This window comes from Poecilia latipinna, unplaced genomic scaffold (genome assembly GCF_001443285.1).
Source record: "Poecilia latipinna isolate Pla-1442-1.1 unplaced genomic scaffold, P_latipinna-1.0 Scaffold158, whole genome shotgun sequence".
NCBI lineage: Eukaryota > Metazoa > Chordata > Actinopteri > Cyprinodontiformes > Poeciliidae > Poecilia > Poecilia latipinna.
In genome coordinates, this window is record NW_015112774.1 from 473,260 (window position 1) to 487,019 (window position 13,760).

General features: G+C 38.3%; 1 protein-coding gene across 1 annotated transcript; it reads left to right on the top strand.

Annotated features, from left to right (window-relative positions):
* Positions 1–899: 899 nt before the first annotated feature.
* LOC106945721 (NIPA-like protein 2) lies at positions 900–12,167 on the top strand (the record flags this gene model as incomplete). Its single annotated transcript, XM_015029611.1, has 4 exons — positions 900–1,197; positions 5,079–5,111; positions 10,386–10,454; positions 11,970–12,167. Coding segments are annotated over exons 1-4 (387 nt in total), but the record flags the coding sequence as incomplete, so codon positions are not given.
* Positions 12,168–13,760: the final 1,593 nt, after the last annotated feature.

The window sequence follows — 13,760 nt, forward strand, 5'->3', positions numbered from 1 at the left end:
GAAAGCTATATGTGTGGGCAGTGCGGGCCAAAATGTGTTTATCATACCTCAAGCAGCCTGAATTTGTTGGAAGTAGAGTATGTGAATGTTACGGCAATGAAAAATAACTACTGAGGGTTATTATTGCTAATGGTGGTTTTACAAGTTATTGGATAAGGGAAGCAAATGATGTCCTTATCCACCGCAACTGTTCCATAAAAAATGTTGTTCTGTCTGCTTGTTGGAAAACTGAATGCACATTTAAGAGGTTTTATAGAACCGAATGGAAACAATATTGAAATTTTACTAAAGCCACAAATCAAAGTAGTGCTATGAAGGCCTTGATGTTTGTTTCCTTAGATTATCAATGCTTCTTTACAGTTTCCACAACGCACTGTTCCAACAACCCGGGAGGTTCGGCTGATGTGCCAAACAGAAAATGAAATTCACTTTCCTTTTCAACCTCAGTGTTACAAACTTCTGCCAATAAAACTGCTTCATCCGACCTTAAAAGGGAAGTTAAAAACCGCACTGATCACAACATAATAGAATCTGGGTGAATCCGGGTTTTTAGTAACTCCTTAACATTCTGGTCATCTCCGTCCAACATGGTCTGATCAATAACCTTACATCCAGGCAAGCACTATGCAAAACACAAAACAGCAACTTGCACAGTATGCTGTTATTTTTGCTCATTTCTCGTTCTTGGAGGTGATATGCGCCAACCCCGCCACCTGTCGTAATTTTCTATGGGCTTATGTCAAATTTATTGATACCGAAACATTTAAAAACAATAATTGTGCTGCTATGGTTAAAAATATTTTATTATGCACACAAAATTCTTCTGCATTTTCCGTAAGAATGAAGACGTGACAATTTGATCCAGAAATTGCAATCATCGCGTCTTGTTTGTGGTTTTGCGTATGAGAATTCAATTTTCCCAGCCGCACTTGAACCCATCACAAACTCCTGATCCGGGTTGACATCAGAGGTGAACTTCTCCTCTTGAGTTTCGACTGGAGCGACTCCGGACGTGGGATGCTTTGGGGGTCGTTTAGCGAGATAAATATGGGATGGGAGCGGCAGTTCTAACGGGGGGAACATTTCCTTGTTACATGATAAGGGAGAAAAATGGAGAATTCAAGTGATTTTAACGCGACTGTTCCTTTAATTTCCGCCGAAGCTCTGCGAGCGCAGATTGTTCAAAATCCACTCCAGGTGAGTTGGAAAAATGAAACGACTGAGCATGGTGATGAATTATCTGGAATTAATGCAGTCATCTTATTATCGCGTGTTCGTGCGCTTTAAGTTTAGACTTAACTTTGTTGACTTAATGTGTTGGGGCCTCTTTGAATGAAAGTCGTTATACTGTTAAAAGCCGACTTTGTCTCACAGATACAGGTTCTTACCAATTAAATTTACAACTTTAAAGGTTTAAGATATCAGCCGCCCACCTCAACACATTCAACCCATCCATCTCGTTAGACAACACAGCATCATTCCCGGTTCAGTTTTTTGGAGCGTCTTAAATATTGGTTATTAAAATTTCCTAAATCGGGCGGAGTATTTCTCAGTTGGTGGCGCGCGCACACACCGTAATGTGTGATTGTGAGGCTGTTGTCCTCGACGCAGTTGTCCCGGGTTCAATTCCCGGTCTCGGGCCCTTTGCTGCAAGTCTTTCGCTTCTCTTTCCTGTCTATTTAACAAAAGTCTTAGACTTAGAGAAGTCTAAACATGCATTTTGGTTTTTAAATGTCAGTTACCATTAATTCAGTAAATCTAATTCTGCTATCCTTGGTTATCATATTTGATAAATCATCTTGACTAAACATTAGGATTAGACTATAGCTAAAATGTGGAAGTGTTCTCAATTTCTCGTGCATCATGATCAGCAGAGGCTATCAGGTGTTTAACCAAAATGTTGGATACAACAGTTCCTTCTGGTATAGCATTAAAATAAGTTTAAGTTGATTCCAGTATGTGTGTAGTGTCATATCATCACTGAGTTTACATTGAAACCTGTGAAAATTTTACACTCAAATTCCCCCAAAAAATGTTTCTTTGCTTTTAGGCATTAGCTGCCACCATGCAATCTTTGAATAATACTCTTGACTTTTTAATGGTTTCAAATAATGTTAGTTACTTCATTTTTAATAGTCTGACTTTAGCACTAATGCTAAATGCTCCTTGTAAGCTGTGCTCTTTTAATGCTTAAGCAGCTGTTGCTAATGGACACCCTAGCTGTCTAAAACTGTGTTTTGTTGGTGTATACTTTTGTAAAGAAATTTCAATAATTTGACGACTTTTTTATTATCTAAAACACAACCTTTGCTTCTGAAGCTTTTGGTGTAATGAAGAGTGTTGTGAACCAGGAAACTGACAGGGCAGAGATCTACTGCTGTTGGAAACCTTTTCAACTACCTTTTAAAGTGATTGTGACTAAACATTTTGCCGAAAGCCTTTTTTTAGTCTCCCGAAATGTGACTTGCAGACTCTCTCAATCTGCCTTTTCAATCAGATCTGATATTCAGATATGCAGCCTTTTCTGTTCGTCTGTGGTAGATGATGTGTGTTTGCTAATGTCCCACTGTGTGTGTTTTTGCCCGCCTAAATGTCCTCTTGCCCTTTTCGCTGAGGCACATTCTCCTGATGCTCATTTTCCTCTGCAAAGTGTTTCTTTCTTTTATTGGCATGTTTCCTCTGGGTGACATTACCAGCAGGGGCCAGGGAGAGAAAGAGAAAGAGTGGCAGAGGAGGAAAGAGAGAGGCGTGAGTAATGAGTAATGGCTCTTGGGTGGGATGTTAGAGAATAGATCTACTGTATGAAGTCCTGAACAGCTGCCTAATGGTCCCAGCTACCCACCATCCCATGGAACATCCCTAACTACCAGGGGACAATATCTGTCTGTCTCACTCCGTTTCATAACTCTTTATGTTTTGCATTAATATCGGCTTCAATGCTTCAAGCAACTTTAAGAGTTCACTTTTACATACCCCAATTCTCTGCCAGTCAATATGCAAAAGTTTCCATCTTGCTAAATCTATTCAGATTTAACAGCCACTTCGTGGACCGTTTGCACATTTATTTGCCCCCAAAGCACAAAATACATTTTGATTATCAAATTGCCCTACATATTTGGAGCTGTAATTCATTTAAGTTTCTAAGAATAGCCATTGTTTATGCTTCTGGCTGATGTCTCTACTGGTTATTAGTTCAGTGTCTTGATTTTGATAAAAAGCCCTGCTTAGTAAACATGTAGTTGGGAGTTAAATGTTTTCAGAGTCTGAGGAAAAAATATATTTTCCGAGTCCACCAGGAATGTTGGTGCATAATTTCTTACAATTATCAAAACCAGCGATGACTATCAAGAGCTTGCATGTCATTACTTCCCCTTCATTCTTTGATTTGACTCTTTCATCCTACGTGCTTCTTCGTGTCCTCAGCACTTAGCAGCAATGAAAAAGATCAGGCCATCCCATAGAGGGACAGTTGCCTATTGTCTTTTGACACAAAAGGCCATGCTGTCTCCAAGTCTGTCTGTTGGTCTGTCCGTCTTACTGTTGGTCAGTGTCATAGCATGGAGTGGGATCCGATCCTCTCATCTGCCTCGATCCTGTACAGTTTTACATTCAACCACCCACTTAGTAGTAAAGGTGGACATCTATTGTACCGTTTATCATTTATTGTGAAACATTTATCATCATGATAAGAATTTAGATTTATCATTGTCATGATAAATTTCACTTATGAATGCTCTTTTTGCTCTTCTCCCCCCCCACTAAAGCGTCAATAAATATCAACACATTTGAAAATATGATTAAATTAAGTCACTGTGTCCAATTTGGTGACATAAAGCAAACTTCTTTAAGTAAGTCATGGGAATGTTTTTCAAGAACAATATTAAAGTTTGTGTTGCTATGAATGAGTTTCCATGGAGAGCCAAAGATTCCCAAAAAATAAGTAATAAATAGTATTTTTATCATAATATTTATTATCTCAATACCACAAAATATTGCATGCTGCTAATGTCACTGTGCTTGATAGTTTGTTTAATTTTTTAGACTCTTGGGTTTAAAAGATCCACTTTGACTTTTCATTTGAAGTTTTTAGTCTTTTTCACACCATGGTTTCAGTCAAGAATCCCCCTTTTTGGATCATTTTTTATTCCTCATACAAGTTGATACACCAAGATAACTAGGCTCAGATTGAAGACTCGAGGGGCCTTTAACTAGGCAGCTTCAACATGAGGACAGGCTGTAAATGTGTGTCGGGCAACTCTCCTTATCCTGTAACACGGTAGCTGTCCAAATGCATTTAGCATTTAGATCAAAGCGAAAGTGTTGTTACCACAGTAACATATTTCTTTCATTAGATAGATGCTGGAGGATTATAAAGTTGAACTGGCTCTGCTTTGTATCTTATCAGACTTTTTTTCCACAGTCTCGTCTTATCCTTACATCTGACAACTGGGTTAGCGTAATATGATCAGTCGGCATTAACTCCTATTTTCAGTCAAAGGTCCATTATCATTTCACCCAGAAGGCATTTGACTTCTCTATGTAGTCATCTGCCACCATGTCAGTCCATAATGATGTAAAAACACTTTTGTTGTGAACAATTTCAGCAGTTTTCAGTTCATGGCAAACTTCAGTCTCGTTGAACATCCTAAACAATTTCTCTATATCTCAGCAGGGAAGATTTGGGTGTTCTTCCAGACCTTGGCAACAAAGTTACAAATGCGACTAATTTGTGCTTATATGTATTAATATTTGAAAAAGTGAGTTTTAATGGTTCATGGACATGGCTAAATGTCAAGAATTTATATAATATTCAAGCCCAGGATGACTGAATGGCAGTTTCTCATCATAAATGTTGTTCTTGTTTAATCCATAGATTTTTATGAACATGGTTCAGGTTAAGTAGAAGATAATTGAATCCAGCTTTATTTTAACATGTGTGTGATCTAATTTAGATGACACAGGCTGCAGTTGAGTTTGGAAATCACAGAACTAATTTCCCCTCTGGGACAAGTAAATAAAACCAGCATAAGTGAACACATTTTCAGCTTCTTTTCTTTTTCTTTAATCCTGATTTTCAGGCCTGTTGGAGTTGGAGCACAGCTCACGTTTGTGTAAGTATGACTTCAAAGTGCCAGGTAAAAAGACCACTGGGATATTTATGTGATGCCGTTTTAACTTTTAACTAAGCACGGGTTACAATGTCCTGCTTTGAGTAGTTTACTCTGGTATTTTATGAACCGTATTTGTAGCATAGTGAGTGGTTTACAGTGCAAAAACCACCATCACTGCCACATTAATTTAGGGCTATTAGAAATTAGAAGTGCACTGATGAATTGACCCCAATCTTATTTTCATTTTGGGTGATCAGTGATTGTCCGTTGCTTGTATGTGAAACCAATCTTATCCACCTCCTAAGGCTAAGGTCTAAAAATCATCTGCTGTTCCCTTTTGCTCTGCCGTGAGAGAGGACTGACTGATTGCACCAGATCATGTCTGCACATGCATGGTTAACAATGGTCACTCCACTGTTACCAACTTGGCAAATTTTTTTTATCATATTTGGTGACTATTAGACTAAAAAATTATCAGCCAAAATTAGAATCGATAGATCAAGCATTTTAAACTTTGGTGATCGGCCAGAAAACTACAATCAGTACATCCCATTAGCAATGCAATAAAAACAAGAAGAAGATACACAAGTTTAAATTTATTGTGGATCTAATCTAAACAGGATCAAAATTATGCATTCAGGCAAACCCAGCTTTTAAGTACAGTTGAAAGATTGCCCAGCATATTTGAGATGAAGACTTAGCCTTTTATTTATGTATTCAAAAACAGTTTGGGATGATTATCCTGTAGGAATACCCAATTATGGCCAAGTCTTAAGAACGACAACATAATCCTCCGTCATTGTTTTCAGTATGTATATATTTGAGCCTCCATGGTGGAGGAAGCTCAAATATAATGGAAACCAAAACCAAAATATTGCAAGAACTGAGTGTTTTTAACAGATTAGCTAATCCAGTATTGTTACTTCATCTGTCCTGTTCTGTAGGTGTTTAATCTACTCCCTTTCCACAATTCTGAGCATAAAAACATTGAAATCTTCTCCACTTGCTCCTGCTTGGAAGCAAACACCCCTCCAACATAAAGAGCTTTGTAGCGTCCTGTCTCCTGCTCTCTGTGTGTAAAGTTTGTAATGTTTGCTAAGTAATAGATCCTCCCAGTGTACCGGCCTCGGCTGCTTTGTTTGCTCTTCCTGTGACGGAAAAAGCTCTCTCTCTTTCTCTCTCTCCCTTGGTCTTCCTCCGCTGCTTGCTTTCTCTTTCCCACTTTCTCATGCGAATTTGTCTCCCTCAGTGAGTAGAGCATTAATCTTTCGCTGTTTGAGTGAGGTGCTTGATTCCTGCTGAGACCCCCCTCTCTCTTTTCCCGACTGTACTCCAAAAGCACACCTCCCGTCTTCATTGACAGGCAACAAATAAACAAAGGAGAGCATAATTCGCTGTAATTAGTTGAATTCCGCTTGCTGGCACGCTTGGTATGATGGGAATGAATCCAGTAGAAGGTGAGATGAATCCCTGCTCACACTTTAAATTACTTTCTCCAGTGTGAGGTGTGTGAAATGAACTATCCTCAGGCAGTTCATCCACTACCCTAACACCTTCTCACATGCGCTCATGCTTTCAGAGGTCTCGTTCTGCCCTCCGGTTCCTCTTGGCATTAACCGGCAGCCTCTTCAGACCCCTCATGCAGTCTCTTGGAAAGCCTGACAAGGCTATTGATGTTGATTTAGTGAACGGAGTGCATTTGATGGAGGATGCCGTACATCTCCCTGTAAATCAGCAGGAGAGACACTGAAATCCTACCCTGATCTAGGGCTGCAGCTAATTTTAGTAATCGATTATACTATCAATTACTTGATTATTTTATCGATTACTCTGGTGATTAATTGGTGATTAATCTTATACAGATTGACACATTCTACATATTTTTCATTTAAAACCACTTAAGCCTTTTTGTACAATATTACAAATACATTAAAAGATACAAATAAAGAAATCAGTTTTTTAATTGGGAAACTAAACATTTTCTTGCCTAAAATCCAATAACAGCCTTCATTTAGTGAATACTTGATCACTAAGGATGCATCTCCTTGATTTAACATCAACATAGCGTAGGGCTGATCTGTTAATTATATTTTTTTGGCTGAACTGATTAATAATTGGATAGCAAAAGCTTCTTAATAGGAGATTTTGTTAATAGAATTTGAGCCAGATGAACTAAAACTATACCACTTAGAGAGTTCTGGGTGGAACACATTAATATACAAAGAAACTTTCATCTTGACTGTATAATGTTTACATTTTTGTTTATTTTTTCAGCAAATGGCATGTTTTAATATCATAGTCCAGTTGACAATCAATGACGAGATTAGTTGATTATTGAAATAATCGATTATAATCACAACAAACTGGTTGTGTTTATAATGATTAATCCTGATTATTATGTTTAATAATGACTAAATCACAATTAATCAATCATGTCGATATTTGATTAATCACGATTAATCATTTGAGCCTTACCCTGGTCTATCAGTCTTTCTGGCTTAACGTGGGAATGAACTGCTGCACCCCCCTCCCCACACTCAGACACTATTTACCTTGACTTGGTGTTTGTCCCTCAGGAATCTTATCAGCGCTCTGCCCATCTGCTCCCCACCTCCTCCTCCAAGAAATCCTGTTTCCCTCTCACACACTGCAATCATTGGGGCCGATATAGAAAAACAAACAGACTGATGTCTAAATCTTGCTGTGCTCTAGTGATATATCATCCCAGCTCAGGTATGTTCCAGGCCAATGGGCTCATCATCAGACATGGTGCCAAAGTGAAAGCAGTGAGCAGGGGGTTGAAATCATGGAAGCAGAGAAAGATAAGACTGAATGTGAATTTCAGATCACCCATAAATCCATAGGGCTTAAATCATTGTTCAGGCTTCCAAAGGAGATAAAAAGCACTTTCATGCAACACAGAGCAGTGGTTTTACTGTACAGCGATGTATGTTGAATGGACTTACGGAATTATGTTGTGTAATGAGGAGGTAAATCAGAAACAAATAGAAATGGGCTTTGGAGTTTTAGGGAAAGCAACGGCTAAGTCTCTCCTTGTTTCATTCCTCCTGCTGGATCCTCTGGAGTGACTTATTTGTTTTCCTTATGTACACAGCTTACACACAATGGATAGAAGTGCCTTACAAATGTCATTGTAATATTTTTGTTGGACTGCAATATTAAATAGTTTACAGTTAACTTGATACAATATTGAAACTGTATAAAATAGCAAATAATTCTGTTTATTTTCTGTATATTTTGTATAGTTTTGGTTTAATTACAGCTCTGACTGTGGCGCTCTTTCAACAAGTGATCGGGTTTTTGGGAGGGCCTGTAAACTCCAGTTAACAATTAATCAGTTACTAAATTCACTGAAGATCATTTCAATCACTGATTATTCGCAATTAATCAACCCTATTTCAAAGTGAAATTTGGGTATTTAAATGTTGAATGGCAGTAAGTTGGTGTTGACACAAATGAAGGGCTTCTACCCAGTCAGTAACAAATGTGAAATGACAAAAACTCAAAACAATGTGTAGTAGCAGCTTTGACCAAGCAGCAGTGATTAGTCTGTTATGTTCCCAGAAGGTAGTTCAGGTTTTGTGTCTTCTGGAAGAAAATGTTGCCTTAGCAGAGTCACACTGACATTGCGGTTGTCTTATTAGCCCAGTGGACCACTGAACCTGAACATTGACATTCTCCTCTCCTTCATTTTTAATCTTCTTAATCTGTTTTCTTCTCTGCATCTCCTCCCCTGCTCCCTTTCGTATACTTATGTTTTATTCCTCATATTTGCTCTGATTGGGTTCCCATTTCTAGTTTCCATCATTCAGGTTCCACCCCCAAGCTGTTTGGATTCCTATGATTCCTTTATAAAGTTTGTCCTCCCACACCCAGCGGTACATTTATGACCTGAAACTGTTTTTCCACCTGGCAGCTATTTTTCCAGGGATGTGAGAAATGTAGCACAACATGTTCTTTTTCGTTTATGAATGAATTCTGGGCTGGCTCAGTAAGCCACAGATAGATGGAGGTTTTCAGAAAAGTCATTTTTACTGCTTCTCTTAAACGTTTCTATGTTCATCAAATAGTCGTCATTTCCTAAGCTTTTTCCCATTAATACGTTTTAATGAAACAGCCTTAAGGAATTATGTTCCATTTGGTCTGTTGAATAGAAAACAGATTATCCTGAATGAATAATATAAATGTAATGGCATCATCGGTAGAGGTGTTCAAATGTAACTGCAACAGCAAATTGCTTTCGTAGTAAAATTGGTCCATAGGGAAAAATGTTAAAGAGCATTATAATATAAAAATCACTATATATTTCTGATTTCTTAAGCCTGTTATTTATATTCCACAACAAATTATTCTAATTTTTTTTGTGCTTGTTGAACAGCAAAGTAAAGGAAGTGCAAAAAATGCAGGCACAGATCAGGACTTAAAAAAAACCCATAGCTTTTAGGTCAAATTTCTACACTGAACATTAGGGGTGCTCTAGCTAGAAAAAAAGAGAGTAACTCTCTAGAAAAAGCAAGGACATTTATGAGTTTGAAAAGTCAAAAATTTGCGTGGAAATTCTCAGAACTTTGAGATTAATTTCAGGAAATTTCTAGAAAAAACATGGAAATATTTGAGTTGCAAAAGTCAAAACAATTCCCACATTTTTCTAGAAAATTTCTGAGATTAAGTTCAAAATGCCTGAGTATTTTTTTATTTACTTTTTTTTTCTCTGTCTGTCTACAGTGGCTCTAATATGCTGTTATACATTTCTGATAAGTTTTAAACCTTTTGCCATTTCGTTAAGTTCAGTTAAATATGTTTCGGTTCTACAATACTTTTTACTTCTTTCGGGCTCTTAAAAAGTCCTGAATCAGTGTTTTGACCACAAGTGTTAAAGTACTAAAGAGTTCACTAACCTCCATCTAAGGTGTCGGATATCATGGGAAAACTACGGATGTGAGGTGTGTTTGTGTTTTTGTGTGTGTTTCGTGCTTCTTTGAGAACACTGACTTGTGTGTGTTTGTGTGTGTACAGTCTGAGAATAAAGATTTTAATGTTATTAAACATCAGCGGCCTGGGCTCTACAGGAGGTTTGCACATTAATGCCTCTGAACAGAATACCAGTGGAAAGACGCTCTCTGTGGTTGTCATGGAAACGACACATGTGACAGCTGGAGATGAGACTTGCAGGGAGTATTATGGGCTGTTTGGCATTGTTTGGCAAATGGAGCGTTGCCTAATCTTCTGCCTGTTCGCTCTTTGTTTGCACAGAACTATCTCCTGGGAATCATCATCTCCATATGTGGGAATGTCCTCATCAGCGTTTCACTCAACATACAGGTACGGAGCGCCAGCCGACAGCAGTAACGCAGCACCTCTGAAGGTTTATCTCGCCCAACCGTCTTTCCTCTGATAGTTTACTCTGTTTTCGCGAGGATTTTTGTAAACCTTCCCTGAGGCACTGACCGTGTATCTCCTCTCAGGGTCTGAGCAGCAGAAAAGCTGCTGGCCTGTTTTTATTTTAAATCAACATACATGCCATTTATCTGTGCAACTAACAGATTTTTACCAGTTAAGAAGTGATGCACAGTTGGAACGTGTTTATGATATAACTATAGTAGGGCTGCACCTAACGATTATTTTAGTAATCGGTTAGTATATCGATTATTCTGATGATTGATCGGATAAAAGCAAATGGCACATTCTGAGACTTTTCTTCACCACTTAAGCTTTTTTAAACAATATTAGAAACACATAAAAAGATGTAATCATGCAAAAATATAAATAAATAAGAAAATAAACATTTTATTGCCTATAGTACAATAACACAGCATTTCCTTAGTGAACGCTTGACGTGTGTGGCAAAGGTTGGAAAAACTGTCAAATCAGTATGTAAAAACTCAGGGCTTTCTGCTTTACTTATCAAATGCATCTCTGGACTGATGTGTCAATTTATTTTTGGAATAACCGATTAATAATTAGATAGCAAAAAATGCTGAGTAGGAGTTTAAAAAAAATTGAATTTGAACCAGGTGCAGCTAAAATTGCCAAGTGAGGAGATCTGGGTAGAACATACTTAGATTATATTTTTATCTTAAATTTAAATCTTTGTGTATATATATATATATACTTACAGTATTGACTTAAGTGCTTTAAAGACGTTGTTCTTTCAACCCTTTTTGAGTCTATGTACTCTAGTTAATGATTAATTGATTACTAAATTGGCTGTAAATGGTGTTCATCAAGCACACACACACACACACACACACACGCACACACACCCTTAACCTGTTGTGCTGACTGGAGTCCAGAAACATTACTTATTCCATACCCTGGTGTTTTTCTCTTGCTATGTAACTTCGATCGAACCTGCATGGCGCCTCTCATGCTGAGCTGCTCTCTGATTAGCAATGATAGCAGGCTGATGTGCAGAAGTTTGTGTGGTTTTTAGGAACAGGACGGAGGTGTTAAGATTACAAATGTTTTTGAAGAGGTTGCTCGTTTGTCATCATTAGGCAGTGGAAGCTTCCAAAACCAGATTTATTAATGATTGTTCAGCGTAGCGTGCGTTCGCGTCATTAGAACTGTAAAGTCCCACTTCACTGACTTGCCTAATTGGCGTCATGCTTCTGCCTGGATACATTTCTAATCAGCAGAGGGTGTTATGGTGTGTTAACAGTCACATTACATCAGATCTGATCCTGTATTGTTTATTTAATTACATTTCCTTTTTTCTTAAGCCTGAGTGAGACTGAGAAACTGTTGTGTGTAGTTTTGCATGCTGTGTAGCTCTCAGGTTTAAATCACTTTAAATGATGGTTCCCTCCTCCCCCCACCCTTTTTTCCTTGTGGCAGAAATACGCCCATGTCCGTCAGGCTCAGCGTGCCTCCAAGCCGTATTACACGTCTGGGATGTGGTGGTCTGGTGTCGTCCTGATGGGCGTCGGGGAACTGGGGAACTTTGCAGCCTATGGTTTTGCCCCAGCATCACTTATTGCCCCACTGGGCTGTGTGTCTGTGATAGGTGAGTCTGCTTTTAGCTTCTTTTTACTCGTCTGGAGGGCTATGAGAGAAACTTGGCTACAATCACAGAGCCACACTCGGAAATTTGCAAATGTTCAAACACTGATACGCAAATCAGTAGGTAACATACAGGTGTATCTCAATAAATTTGAATATTGTTAAAAAATGTTTTTCAGAAAGTGAAACTCGTATAATACATAGAGGTGAAGAATTTCAAGCCTTTATTTATTGTAATTTGGATGCTTATATGGAAACCCAAAATTTTGTGTCTCAGAAAATTAGAATAATGTATTAGATTAATGCAAACTTTTTCCTTTAAAATCCATAAATTCCATGTTATGCCCAACACAGCTGTCTGGAAAACTAATTTTCAAAAACTGTGAATATGTGGAACATTTTCAATGGGTATGAATAATTTTGCAAAATACTGTAAAAATGTTCCCAGAGTTTCTGGATGTTGAAATTTCACCTGGGCTTTATTGAATTGATTTGTTCTAAACTCGAAAAAGATTCTTCTGGGAAATGGGCTTTAACCACATTAAACTCTCACTGCTGCATTAATATTTCACATAATTAGTCGGAGCACTGCAGCAAAAACTTGAAATCACAGCAGGTTGCTCTGTTGCTGGACTTTGAGTGGTTCTCCCATCTCTGGTCGCTTTTAAGATTAATTTGGACATTTACATTTTATCAATGGCCCAGGAAGTCCAATTACCACCAACTGTATAAATTCTAACATTCAGCCCCAAAATGATCTCTCTTTTTTAATTTTTTTTTTTTTTTTTTTTTTTGTAGTTTGAATGAAACATGTCGTGAACTGGGCCCAGATTCATTAGCCTGTCAAAACAGAAGCGGCTGGCCTTGCTGGCAGCTGCTTTAAAAGTGGGTTAAATATTGAACAGGTTCACTTCTCACCTGCTGCCACCCATCACTCACTGACCTGGAGGTGGCGGAGAGTCAATGATATTAAAGACAGCTATTAACCCAGTGCCTTGAACGATTTTGCCCGTCTTGCGAGTGGATGAATGGTTTTTATAACGCGCTAAACAAAACCACAAATCTTGTTAAGAAGGCTGGAGCTCTTGTTCATTGTATTTTTGGTGTTCGATTTGCTCCGGCGAGCGGCCACTTGAAAAATGTCGCCGTCACAATAAGTGGACTTAATCGCTGTAAATCACAGAGAGCAGCAAGCTGCTAATACAGAGTTTGTCAGTACGAAGCTGACCTTACTGCAGATTCTTTTCAATCTGTGTAAAAAACACAGGTTTTTAAATATTAGCAGAACATTCCACAGTTTCGCACAGCTGTGTGTTAAAGGGAGCTGCCAAGCTAATTAATTTACCAGAGATAAAGAGGTGCGAGGAGAGGAAGTTGTCTGCAGCTGCGGCACGCTCTGCTCTAATCATAACTTCCACCTCACACTGACTCACATTGGAAATGAACAAGCACACACACCCACACACACACACACACGCCTCCACAACTTGTGCACACTTAAGGTGATGTGTACACTGTATTTCTAAGTTAAAACCAAAAATGATTTTGATTTTAATTCAGAAATTATAGTAGATTTAACAGCAAGAGTCAAGTTGTCTAAACACAGGTTTTTTGGTTCTGATAGCT